Source organism: Chelonoidis abingdonii, chromosome 10 (assembly GCF_003597395.2).
Source record: "Chelonoidis abingdonii isolate Lonesome George chromosome 10, CheloAbing_2.0, whole genome shotgun sequence".
Taxonomy (NCBI): domain Eukaryota; kingdom Metazoa; phylum Chordata; order Testudines; family Testudinidae; genus Chelonoidis; species Chelonoidis abingdonii.
In genome coordinates, this window is record NC_133778.1 from 35,957,731 (window position 1) to 35,971,999 (window position 14,269).

Here is a 14,269-nt window from a genome sequence, read left to right on the forward strand (position 1 = left end):
CAGAAATAACAGAAACTCAACCATCAAATTAATGGAAAAGATGATGTATGATAGTGTTCCCTAAGAAAATGTGGAAGGTAGAGAGAGTGAATCCAATAACTATTTCTTAGAATAGCCACACAGAAAAAGTTTATTGAACATCAAAACAACTGGAAAAATCAACAACAAATAAGCTAACATTCCACATCTGTTATACATCTATCAACTCTCCTGCCCACTGCAATGGTCACAAACTCCAACTCTTCTTTCCTTCTCCCTCAGTGCCAGCAGCAATCACTTTCTTAGCAGTTTTTACTTTTTCCTCTGCAAGCCAGCCTCCACTTGTTTCCCGGTTGTACTGTCATCCCACAAAACATGTGGGCCACTCAGTTCTCTCTTACCTCATCACTTCCCTCTACCATTTATTCGTTGCCCTATGTCCCCAACCCATATGTCAATACCTACCACTTTCTACCTAGCTCTATCAATTTGCTCCACTTCTAATTACATCTTGTTTCTCCTCCTGCACCTCCCATCACCCCGATATGTGGATCAGCAATGTAAACTCATTTATACAGTACTTGGTGGCATCTCACAAGACATTTGTGAAAAACTGGAGCTCATAATCCACTGGGACATATGGAAAGCACAGTTTACTACAAACCCTCTGGATGGCTTGTGAAAAAACACTGTCACATGTTGATCCACATGCAGGGCACTGATGACTCACAATGTCTATTTTGAATGTGTAATTTCTTACTCCAGCCCAAGCCCAAGTGCTATGGGGAGCGTGACAAATTAAAACAACAGGTGAATCCAGTCCTGCCTTCAGAACCGATACCTCATTCTCCACTAATCCTCCTATAATTGGGCACTATCTCCTCTCCCGCTCATGCCTCTGTGAGCTCTCTCATCTTCATTACACAGAGATGTGTCACCCTGTTCTAATATAAATTGTAATCTGCTTTCCTATTCTTCCCCCATTTGAGCAAATCACTTAAGCATGTGCTTAAAGTAAAGCATGTCAGTAGTCCTTTTGATGTTCAGTGAGATTACTCACATGCTTAAGGTTAAGTGTATGTTTAAGTCCTTTGCTGGATCAGGGACTAAATCATCACTCTCATCAGTCACTCCATCTGCAATACACCTCTCCCTATCTCACAAACTAGATATTATTCTCTTCTGGAAAAAAAGAACTTCACTTGGTCCTTCCTCATTTGCTAAATGACCATCCTGTCTCCAACCTCTTTATTCAACAAGATTCCAGAGAAATTTGTTTTCTCTCACTTCAAAACCAACTCTCCCAGTAAAATCTCCTTGAAAGTTTTCTGGCTGCCTTTGCCTTTCTACAGGTAGTTAGTAACTAATTCCTTACCAACCACAGATCTTTTCTCATCTCAGTATGGCTTTCAATTACACCTCTACCTCGACATAATGCTGTCCTTGGGAGCCAAAAAAATCTTACCGCGTTATAGGTGAAACTGTGTTATATTCCACTTGCTTTGATCCACCGGAGTGCGCAGCCCTGCCCCCCCACCCGGAGCACTGCTTTACCATGTTATATCCAAATTCGTATTATATCGGGTGGCATTATAGTGAGGTAGCAGTGTATATTAGTCATTATATCATTCTCCACCAAGAAGCTACTGTCCTTATGACTCTCTTTTATTGGTCTGAATACTCTAATCATCACTTTCATTTCTGGTGAAGACTTGTATGCTTCCCCCCTCATCTCTTTCACTATAACGTGTCTTCTCTTTCCAAGTTCTCACTCCATGACATTTGAATTGCTAACTTCAAACCTGAACAACACTTCTGCTTGGACAATATCCAGTTTATCTTCCTCATCTCACTTGCTGATCCACTATTGCTCATCTCTCAACTTTAGTCTACACTGTAATTCTCTACTATAGAATACTTCAGGGAGTTATAGACCAGTCAACTTAACTTCAGTACCCAGAAAGATAATTGAGCAAACATTTAAGCAATCAATTTGCAAACACCTAGAAGATAATAAGGTGATATGTAGCAGTCAGCGTGGTTTTGTCAAGAACAAATCATGTCAAACCAACCTAATAGCTTTCTTTGACTGGGTAACAAGCTTTATGAGTGCAGGGGAAGCGGTAGTTGTGGTATATTTTGATTTTAGTAAGACTTTTGATATTGTCTCGCATGACCATCTCAAAAACAAACTAGGGAAATACAACCTAGATGGAGCTACTATAAGGTGCATAACTGGTTGGAAATCCAGTGGTTCACAGTCAAGCTGAGCCTGCCTCTACCATTCTAAGGCATGATGGCTGCGGGCGAGCGAATGCTGGCACGACATCCCTCTCGATTGGGAACAGTACTGCTGAGGCGGGGACACATGCATAGGTCACAACGCGGGTTTTCACCAAGACCAGGTACCACAGGAGTCAGTGAGGGCGGCACCAGAAGTTTCAGGATCTCCTGAGCTGCTTGAAGAGCTTCAGGTGTCAATGGCACCTAAAGCTGGCCAGGGCCTGCACAGCTATCTGGCGAAGTACAGAATTGGCTGCACCATTTGACTTGAGCTGGGGCCCAACTTCCCGAGGAGAATGTTTAGCTGCCCGACACGGATCTTGGCTTGCCCCCACCCTCTCCTTTTCTTTGTGGGAGGTAGGAGATCTTCCCCTCAAAGTCTTTTTCGGCTTCTTGACCAGAATCGGGGAGGGAGACCAGTGCTGACTCATGAACAGCACCGAGGGAGCACTGCATATGGAGGCCATGGTGCTCGGTGCAGAGTCAGACCACTGCTTCGGTGCCGGAGTGAGTGCCGAGTCCATTGGGGTGCTCTTAGACGGATATCATGCTCCTTCTTCATCCTAGGTTTGAAGGATTTGCGGATATGGCACTTGTCACTTATGTGCCCCTCGCCTAAGCACATTAGTCAGCTGGTATGGGGATTGCTGATGGGCATAGGTTGTTTTCAGCGATCACAGGGCTTAAAGCCTAGGGACTGGGACACGCCCCAAACCCCGGCTGGGTCCCATTCAGGACTAATGGAGAGTTTGAGAACTACTACTAAGGGTAAGTAAGAAAACTACTAACTACTTATAACTATTTTACAGGATTTCAAACTTCGCAAGAACAGAGAAGGAATCAATGCTGACCAAAGTAGCAGATGTTCCAACACTGTCACTGGTGGCAAAAAGGAACTGAGGGTGGGGGGAGCAGGCAGCGCCCCTTATACTGCGCCATACGGGCGCTAATCCAGAGTGAGCCAGAGCCAGTCCCCTATGGATACTGCTGAGGGAAAATCTTCTGGCACCGGTGCATGTAGCGAGCACACACACCTAACATGGAATGGACACGAGCAAGCACTCGAAGAAGAACACTAAGAGCTGACAATTACTAAGAGACTGACGTGCGGTGGTCACAGCAGAGAGGCAGGTAGCAGCAGAAGGTAACTGACAGTCAGCCAGCAGGTGCAGTGAGCAGTCAGCAGCAGGAGCGGAACAAGTGGCCGGCAGGGCGGCCAGCCAGAGGAAGTGCTCAGATGACGGAGCAAGCGAGGTGCCTTCTTCCCAAGGTGGGAGGTGAACTCACACAGATGCACCTCTGAACCCTGGGTCCTCAATGACCAAGGACAATCACTGTGAGTGGGGCATGGTAAGGGAGCAGAGAAGGGCACAGAAAAGGAACTTTTGGTTGCAGAATCAGGGATTTGGAGCAAACAAATTTTTGAATTGCTCCACTCCAGCTCCAGGCAAAAACCTACTGGTCCACGCTCCAGGTCCGGGCTCTGCTCCAAAGCCCTGTGCAGAACTCAAGAACATGAGGCAGAAGACACTGCCCCACAAACTCTGGGATGGGTGTCCTGTTCACAGTTTTACGATTATGAATCCTGCTTGTGGCATTTCCCCTAAATAATGTTGGGTGACGTCCCTCCATTCATTAAAGTTTTTCTACACTCAGACTCTCTGTATGTGAGTGGGGACATATTACATTTCAGAGGCACCCAGGAGTGATACGTAATTTTCCCAGGTTACTGGGTGGGGCTCGAGCCGGTTCTGTGTTGGATGGATGGAAAGGAACCCCTAGATATCGAACCCGGCCCTGGTTGCTGACAGCTCCACCTGGCAGAAGGGTTACATAAGCAAAACACAAGAAGTACTTCTGCTCTACTCTTTTTTCCTTCTTCACAGTGCCACATAGTCTGCAGTGATCCACTCAAAGTCATTCTTGGCAGTATCATTGGTGCACACGTGGAGAAGCAGGAAGGGGTAAGCGATCCGAGGGCTTGATGAGTCTCGGCAGTCTCTCTATCACATCGTGAATCCTAGCTCCTGGTAAGCAGCACACTTCTTGGTTTTCCTGTTCAGGACGTCAGACAGATGACTCAGTAGCCCTTCTCTATAACTGTTCCAGTTTGAATTCACCCTTCTTAAACAAGGGAGACCAGAACTGCACACAATATTCCAGATGAGGTCTCACAAGTGCCTTGTATAACGGTACTAACACTTCCTTATCTCTACTGGAAATACCTCGCCTAATGCATCCCAAGACTGCATTAGCTTTTTTCATGCCCATATCACATTGGTGGCTCATAGTCATCCTGTGATCAACCAGTACTCCGAGGTCCTTTTCCTCCTCTGTTACTTCTAACTGATGAGACCCCAGCTTACAACAAAAATTCTTGTTATTAATCCCTAAATGCATGACCTTGCACTTTTCAATATTAAATTTCATCCTATTACTATTACTCCGGTTTACAAGGTCATCCAGATCTTCCTGTATGACATCCTGGTACTTCTCTGCATTGGCAATACCTCCCAGTTTTGTGTCATACGGAATCTTTACTAGCACACTCCCACTTTTTGTGTTAAAGTCAGTAAAAAAAAAAAAAAGATTAAATAAGATTGTTCCCAAAACCTATCCCTGAGGAACTCCACTAGTACCCTCCTTCCAGCCTGACAGTTCATTTGTCAGATACACCTGTCCTCCCTTCAGGTCACCAAATTACTTCTTCTGTAGATCTCACCTTAAAACCTCCACTTCTCTTCATTTTTCAAACATTTTGTTTTGTAAACGTTTAACAACTAGATAAAGTGTTAGTTTTCTGGAAGCACAGGGAAAGGAGGGCAGGGAAGCAAAGGAAAACATACAGAACACAATCAGAGACTCGTGTGAGAATCAATAAACAAGAGCCAGCATGTGCGCAGTCGAGGCTCATTCAGAGCACATTCCAAACCCACACTTCTCCCACCACCAAAACCTAAGCATGAACACGTTGGACACTGAATTCTGCATTGCTGGCCTGTGGTGGATAAGCATCCACACCACAAATTCAGCATCTCAATTACTATGCCCAGTGGCATTGCCAGCAGCATAATCACATTACAGACAGTTTCAGCAGAGCCTTCAGCAGTTATGCAGCCTGGAATACACCGAGAACAGGGTTGAGGGACATAAGCAGGACAGTGTGGAGAAGCCTGCCAGTGCTTGTGCTGTACCTGCTCTGTGTGCAGAAGTCACCTATCTTAGCCATGAGACCATCTGCGGTAAAGTGGTCCTCAAAGGGTTAACTGAGTTACTCAGAGTAGTATGGATTGGAGCCATGCTCCACTCCACCTTATTTCCTGTTTAGTTTGTGTGTGTTTTCCATCTCTGTTATGTAGCTGAACACAGCAGCCTGTTCCCAGTCTGCAATACTAGAGGTGAAATGTGTTTCTTGTGCACTGTCTCATCTTTTCTCTTTCTGCAACCCCCTGCTTCATTCACTAGCCTCTTTTACTACACAACCTTGATTCCTCCCCAGAATAGGTGCACCCATGCACTGAATGAAGCAGAGGTCCTTGGCGGGGGAAACAGTATGGATTCATGCAATTAAAGACTACCATAATTAGAGCAGGTCAAAACTTTCAATTTCTGTTTTCAAAACATGAAAATTTCCTGAAAATTTGTTTTCATTTCTGAATCAGAATATAAACAAACATTTTCAAAATTTCCTGAGAAATGAAAGTTTCAAAAAAATAAATCATTTTGGAAATTTTTGGTTTGGAATAATTTTAACTTTTTGTTTAAAAACAAAATTTTTATTTCAAAATGTGTTTTATATTAATATTTTCATGTTAGCGTGGACTACTTTTTCTAGGGTATTAAAACTGCTGCTCATTTATTACAATAGTGAGTGCTTATTTTCTGTTCTTGTTCAAAGTGTCAAACTATTTAATTACAATATAAACAGGAGACACTGATCTAGATAATAAGATGTTTCAATCAGTATTAAATAGCAGTTACCCTTAACTGTAAAAATAAAATATAAAAATAAAACAAATTAATAGAATACTTGGACTACTATGTAAAAGAAAAGATGAATAAAAGTAATATATAAATAAAACATTTTGAAACAATATTTCTGCGGCAAAAAATGTTTTGTTTCAAAAATAATTTTCTTGGGAAATTTCAACGAAATCTGTATGATTACATGAAAAACCAGGTTTAATCAAAATAGCATATTCTGATGGAAAACTGTTTCGATATAAATTGTCTGACCAGTTCTATTCATAAGGCATGTGCAGGAGAGGGATGAACTAAGGATGCAGAGGCAAACTTAATTCTGTCATCTCCTAACTTTTCCGTGCTTGACTTTGCAAACTTAGTAATGTTCTTTTAATATAGTTTTTGTGTGTGTGATGTAATATATATATACACATGCCACAATTCTCAAAAAGTGACCAGTGATTTTTCATGCCTCAGTTTCAATGCCTACCTGAGATACTTTAATGGAGGCTGTTTATCAAAAAATGTTGAGACCCACCTTCTGAAAATCAGGTCCTTCAAGGTGTCTCAAGTTAGGCACCCAAAATCACAAGTTACTTCTGAAAATCTTGGCCCATATTATCTCTAAATAATACACTAGAACCCTGCTAACATCCATATATCGGGCTTGATCATGCAAACTATTACACAGAAGACTAGTTTTATTCCTGTGAGTATTCTTATTGAATCCAACCTCTTCCTGTCTTCTCAGCCAGGATTTAATATTGAAGTGTTAGAGTGAGAGACTATAGTACAAAGACATCTTTATTTTTGCAGCATGTGATCATACATTTAACAACTCATTATGATTACATTTAAAACTAAACCAAAACTGTCACAAATGGACAGCACACACTTTGTGATATTCGCTCTTACTTTTAAAAACTCTTGATTTCTTACTTGCTGAACATCAGATTATGACAACCTTTTCGGAGTTAATTGTGTGGTGGGGACAAGAGTCTCCCCTACTTGTGGGGCCGACAGAAGGGCCTATCACAATTTCAGTCCTTATGTTCACCACACTGCAGAGACTGCTCTCCTGGTGCATCCCTGTGCCTCAAAGGTAGCAGAATTGACAAGGGCTCATGGCTGTGGCTCACCCCGAGCTGAGCACTAGCTCTCAGAACAGAGAGCTGCGCCGAGGGAAGTGCACTGAATCATCCTGAAGAGCTCCCCAAAGACTCCTAGGTAGGACTTCACAACAACCCTACCCTGGTGAGTGGCTAAATGTTACATTTTGACCATACTTTGTAATGGGTTCCCTGGGCATCACTGTGAATTAGCAATGTTCAGTTACAACTGAACAATGGTATGTCTTTATGTTGATTAAAATCTGAACTCAGCTCCTCTTTTACTGCTGGCTGCAGTAGACTCTGTTTATCAATTATTTAGTTATGGAGTCTGCAAAGTGGCAATGTCAGAGCTTTCTTCTAATGACTACTTCGCTGAGATGATGTATGTTGCACAAATAAACCACCTACATTAAAATGCCGGCATACTTATTTTCAACCCTCTCTGAAAGGATTTGTCATAGTTGTCTTCACACTCATTCAGTTTCCTGAACTATAATTTACTGCAAAACTGTTCCATAATTGCTCGTTTGACTTTGATAGGAATTATATGACAAGAGGATTTCAATCATTCACAGTCCAGAAATATCAAATGTTATCCACACAGTGACAATGAAATCCATACTGACACTACATCCAATCATATCGCACACCATTTCCACACAGATTCCCCCATTGAGGAAACCGCAATTTACTCAACTGCCACCTCCAAAAATGACTTATGAAAAGTCTAAGAAGGCAGCAGCACAAAATTTTCAAGGCCTCTCATGGCAAGAAATATACTTTTTCTAATTTTTTTCTTTATTAATTCTCAAGAAAGATTAAAAAACCACACAAGCAATGCAATAAGCTGGAAATATAAATTAAAACGGCAACCAAAGGGGACAGTAGGACAAAAATGTGGTGATTTATTATACAAAAACTTAGAAGAGAGAATAAGAACAACATGCAAGATGCTTATTGTCTTGTGTACACTAACACCTTCAGTGGCTATCATATGCTCTAGCTCAGCATCACTTCAAAATTAATCACTCACATGCCATTCACACTTCTATGGATTCCTCTCCCATCACATTATAATGCATTTTAAATATTATGACCAATATTTTCAAAAATGAGTGCTTAAAATCAGGGCCGCTCAGAAGATTCAGGAGGTCTGGGGTCTTCAGCGGTGGGGGCCCTCCGCCGCCAAATTGCCGCCGAAGACCTGGCACTTTGGCGGTGGGTCCCGGGGCGGAAGGACCCCCCGCCGCCAAACTGCTGCCAAAGACCTGCCCCGGGACCCGCCACCGAAGTACCAGAAGGATCCCCCGCCGTGGGTCTTCGGGGCACTTCGGTGGCGGGTCTCAGAGCGGAAGGACACCAGTACACCGCCCTCTCCCCCCATGCCGCCGAATTGATGACGACAACCCGGAGCAGAAGAAGCTCTGGGGACCCGGGCCCCACGAGAGTTTTCCAGGGCCCACAAAGCGAGTGAAGGACCCCACTCCAGGGGCCCCAAAAAACTCTCGTGGAGGCCCCTGCAGGGCCCGGGGCAATTTGCCCCTCTTGCTCCCCCCTTCTGGGAGGCCCTGGCTTAAAATCCAGATGATAAGTCCATATTTAGGCACCTAAATGTGTGACCGGCTTTTGAAGCGTTCAGTACAGTGGAGCCTCTGCGTGCTCAGCATTTTTAAACTTCATGCTATATATTTATGTGCTTAAATATCGAATTAGCAGCCTAACCTTATGCACCCATTTAAAAAATTTGGCTTACGTACTTTTCCAGTTATCATGATGAAGGCAGCGCCACCACCAGCAGCAGTGCAGAAGTAAGGGTAGCAGTACCGCAACCCCCCCACCCCCACAATAACCTTGTGACTCCTCCCCCGCCAAACTCTTTTTTGGGTTAGGACCCCTACAATTACAATTAAATTGCTGAAATCATGAAATTTATTATTTTTAAAATCCTATGACCGTGAAATTGACCAAAATGGACCATGAATTTGGTAGGGCCCTAAAGATGAATGGAGTACTATGGAGTTGACCCAGGGTGAGGCTTTCCAACTGCACAGATCCTGGGGAGCATATTAGCAATGGAAGCCCAGCATAACTGGGATTGTACAATATAATGTGGAGCAGTCTACCTGAATCCCTACTAAATCAGATACAATTTCTGCAATTTTGTGTTTCTACAAAAGGTTTATGATACAATACACCTTTTCAAATAGAACCTTGGTCCCTGCCTGGGAAGTCATGCCATATTGAACAGATGACACATGTTTGTAGTTAGATCTGAAGTTAAATATTCACACACAGTACGCAAAACTTTAAGCAATCATAGGTTAACACCTTTAAGGAAAATGCCTCCCAGAACTAAAGGAGAAAGACTTAGGAACAATTCTTCCTTAACCATGCCTACATAATTCTATCCCCCTTCCTACTACCCTGCATCTATGTCATAGGTCTAGAGTTTGTTTCCCCCAAATAGCTTCCACATCCATCTCTTTTCCAAGTCACAGTAAAAAAGGAATAATGAACTTACTGAAACATTGACATATCTTATCTGAACTGGAAATGCCCAATTCTATTATCAAAAGAGTTTTAACCGCTGAGCATCAGGCTTTGCTACCATGAGGAAGAATGAATTAATAAATCCACCAAACGTTAAAAAGCAGAGATGGAAGTCAGTTGTCTAGGATCTTTTCCTTACCTGCTTACTGTCCCTCTGAGATGACAATGAAGAGGAGGCACTTTTATGTGATGGAGTGGATGTTTTGTGAGCAGGAGATACACCCTTCTCCTCTGAACTCATAATTGCAGCTAATTTCTAGAGATGATCTTGTGCTGTTAAGACCATACCAATCTTTTCTCAAAGTCACATACAAAAAGAGAGGGGAAGGACTTTCCACATTATTCAATTTCACAATTTATCTTCTGGAAAGGAGAAGATGAACTCAAAAGGCATCCAAACTTGACCTTAATTAAAACAAAAATGGGAGAGAAAAAGAGAGAGAATGAATCACTTTCACCTGAAAAAAGGTTCATTACACATTTGTAAGCAAACAAAAAGATTCACACATAGTCATTGTTCTAAAATATGGTTTTATCGATACATTTAACGGATCTCACAAATATTTACCTATGCTTGCTTGACATTACCCAATATCAGTACAAATGTTGCTTTTCACTCTGAGAACAGGATAGCCATACAAACACTCCCTACTGAAGAACGACTTCAAATTTAACCCCAACTACTAGAAAACATATATATATTGTGCCCATAAAGAAAATTAAGGAGAAAGGAACAATTTAAGCCTCATTCAGAACCATAAGCCTTGTGCCAGGTGGATTGAATCTGCAGACTTTCCTACTAGAAGAAAGGAAACGTTCAGGGACAATCAGATAAAGGTTCTTATTCTTCTTCGCAGGGAAAGTCAGCAGATCCATTAAAATGGGATATACAATGTGTGTCACCCCCGGGGAGAAGAAAAGATGAACGAGGAAACAGATGTGTCCTCTCCCCCCACCCCAATATAATTTACTGGGGGAGCATAGTACGGATCCCTCATTCCAATGGCAGGAACTGATGAGACCTGCACATTTAATTTGTCAAACTTAGAGGAGGCATAGAAACATGACCAGGAGACCATCCGACATGTCTCTTTATATGTTTCAAATAATCCTTCAAGCCAGTAAGCTGCCATGACTCTGAATAAATGAGCATCAACGTTTGAGTGGGAAAAGGTGGTGTCTATTTTTAAAGGCTTCTGAAAAACACCAATTTAGGCACCTAATAACTGAAGCCTTTGTAGTCTTTTTGTTTGCTTGTTTTATTTTTTATGATGTTAGATCAGCAAAGCTAGAGGTTGTTTTTTTGTTTTTTTTTTTAAATTGTGTGCCATGTTTAGTGTTGATTATTAGAGCCCTGCTGACATCAACAGTATGGCAGAGGTGTGTGTGTTCAGAGGGTTTGTAGGTTGCTTGATTGGCTTTGTTTTGTTTTTTAAATTTATTTATTTATTTAAAGGGTGTTTTGCCTGTGGGCAAAAAAGGATAGAAGAAACAAAAATTCTTGCAACTGGGTTTATTTTGGAAATAAATCTGTGTTAACTCTTAACATAACTTTGCCCTCATCAGAGATGCAGACTGCTGTTTTCCAACAAGACCTTAACTCCAAAAAGAGTCCTTTGCCAAAGAGATTGCAACCAGAATGACCACCTGTAAAAGACAGAAAATCTAAGGGAGTTTCTCACCATAGCATCAAAAAGGATCCTTAGTCAGGGAGATTAGTAAAAGATTTAGATCCTAAAATGGAGGAATAGTGCTGAAAAGTTGAGGCATCTCCTAGAAATCTTACGTCTAGACAAGAGGAAAATCCTGCGCCTGCTTGCTCTCTAGTGAGCTGGACACATCTACCACTTGGATTTTAGAATCTGAGGTTTTAGCCCCTTGTTTCTAAACTGTTACTGTATGAACTCAATTACAAATGCATTGCCCTTGCCTCAGTGAGCTCTTTCCATGCTTGTGATTTCACACTGTAGAGCACGGCCCTTCAAGGTACCCTGTTTGTGAAATACTCTCTCAAGCTGATATAGTTCTAATCCATAGCTTGCCACTAAAAGTCCTATTCATGTTTGTTTAAAGTTAAATCACACACAGGGTAGGTGCCATTAAAAACAGTATTTAATGCTCCAGATACCTGTAGTGACCATAGTACCTTCTTATTTTAAGTATATAGGTACCATAAATACTTGCAGAGGTAAATACGGAGTTTTAAAAGACATCCAATATAAGGCCAAATTCACATTGGTATAAGTGGACACAATTCTTCAGAATGCAACAGTGATGCATTTGTCCCTCTTACAATACAAATGAGCAGGGGAAAGCAGATATTCCACACTGACAAACAAATGGAGTACACCTCCTTCGTTAAAAAAACCAAACATATACTACTTTTGTGTATCAGCTGTAGTAGAGTTTCTACAAAAGTAAATCTCTATGACAGTCCTAGCCATTTTCACTCCAGATGCTGAAAAATTAACAAAGTTACACTCAAGGGTTCTCCCCCCTTTCACTATAGTATGCCAAGGACTGCGGGTCCATTTTAACAATGTTTTCAAACTGTACAAATACGATATGTACGTATGTGCTGCAGCGATTCATATCAATATTGGTATTTCCAAGATCCTTACAATTTAATATAAATCAAAAATCAATTTTAATGTTTAAAACTGCTGCACTTTAGAAAGATCTGACATAGCAGAAAGCAAAGATGATAATCCCAGTTCACTGAACTGTACAATTGGTTCAGCCATGTAATAGCTAAAAGAACAAGTTTTTAGCCATTTATGCTGAACGATAAAGGTCTTTTACATTTTTTTTAAGCATTGTAGCTTTTGGGTAAATGAAAATCAAATGGGTTTTAACGTGACTGGTCTCCACTGAGTTCACTTATGCAGAAAAAATTCTATTTAGCATTGGCAGAGGAAGACAGTGATCTGACACTTAAGAGTGTCCAATCCTTTTTAAAGGTGTTCAGGAAGAGTATGCACTGTTGGTAGAGCCAAACACAGTGCTAGCAAGTAGCATGCAAGAACAACAGCTTTACCAACGGTCTCTTGTCCTGAGCTACTGTGAAGTGCCTTCTAGTCAAGTCTAAAGCTTTAAATAAATAAATACATAAATGTTAACACCTGAGCCAGACTCAGTGGTGCTTTTTTGATGTGCACAAATTCCCTCGAGGGACAGAGCTGAGAAAACCAAACTCATTAAACTTGTTAAATCACAGACTGCAAACTCAATCCAGGCAGTTTTATTGCTTACATATTGCTTACCTAGTTGTATATGTTCACAAAATTACACCACGCTTCTTAATATGAATGTAAACATTGGGTCACACACAGTATAGCTTATAAACAGAACTTTACAATGTAGTATATTTTATAACATACATGTGCATCAGCATCTGCTCAATGGTGACACTTTAGTAAATATTACAAGTGTTAACAAAATTAAATATTTCTAGCACCAATATTACTAATATTTTAAAAAAAGAATTAATGAAACAATTAGAGAAACATAACTGAAAAATAGGCAGATATAAGCACAATAGGAGAAATTATTGAACACAAGTTATGATCCACAGGTGCTGACTTTTATTTTTCCCCAGGGATACTCCACTCCCGCTCTTCCCAAGGCCCCCCCTCCACTCCACCCCTTCCCCGAGGCCCCACCCTCAATCTGCCCCTTTCTGCCCCCACCCTGCCCCCCCTAAAGACCCTGCCTGTCCACTGCTTGCTGCCTTCCACCCTCCCTCAAGTGCCTTCCCCAGCCATCAAACAGCTGATTGGCAGCATTACCATAGGTGTTGACTCTGTGGGTGCTCCAGGGCTGGAGCACCCAAAGGGAAAAATTAGTGGGTCTCTGCACCCACCAGCAGCCAAGCTCCCCTCACCCTCCACCCCACCTCCTCCTCACCTCCTCAGCACACCGCATCCCCGTTCCTCCGCCTACCTCCCAGCGCTTCCTGCCGCCAAACAGCTGTTTGGAGGTGCTCAGGACTTTCCAGGAGGGAGGGAATGACGGAGGGGAGAAGTGGGGACGCAGCACACTCAGGGGAGGAGAGGTGGGGTGGGGACTTTGGGGAAGGGGTGGAATGGGGGCAGTGCAAGGTCGGTTTGGGGCAGGGCCAGGAGGTGGGGTCAAGCACCCACCAGGAACAGTGGAAGTCGACACCTATGAGTGCCACCGTATAGCTGATCAGCAGTGCTGCCAAACAGCTGTGGCTGGTGGATGCTAAACACCCACTATTTTTTCCCTTAGGTGTTTGAGCCCCTGAGCACCCACAGAGTCCGTGCCTACACTATGATCAACAACTGTATTTTAGAAAGTAAAGAAAAATCTCAGAAACAGTGTACCAGCTTTGAGCTTTTCTGTGCTGCAATAAGTTCAGA

At 42.3% G+C, this 14,269-nt stretch overlaps 1 protein-coding gene across 4 annotated transcripts in view; it reads right to left on the reverse strand.

Moving 5' to 3' along the window:
• OSBPL6 (oxysterol binding protein like 6) overlaps nt 1–14,269 on the reverse strand; it is a 174,281-nt gene that overhangs the window by 78,483 nt on the left and 81,529 nt on the right. For all 4 annotated transcript variants that reach the window (XM_075069790.1, XM_075069789.1, XM_075069788.1 and 1 more), the window contains exon 2: nt 10,027–10,292. In XM_075069790.1, the coding sequence (XP_074925891.1) occupies nt 10,027–10,128 (102 nt within the window). In that variant the 5' untranslated portion in view covers nt 10,129–10,292. The remainder of the gene's footprint in view (nt 1–10,026; nt 10,293–14,269) is intronic.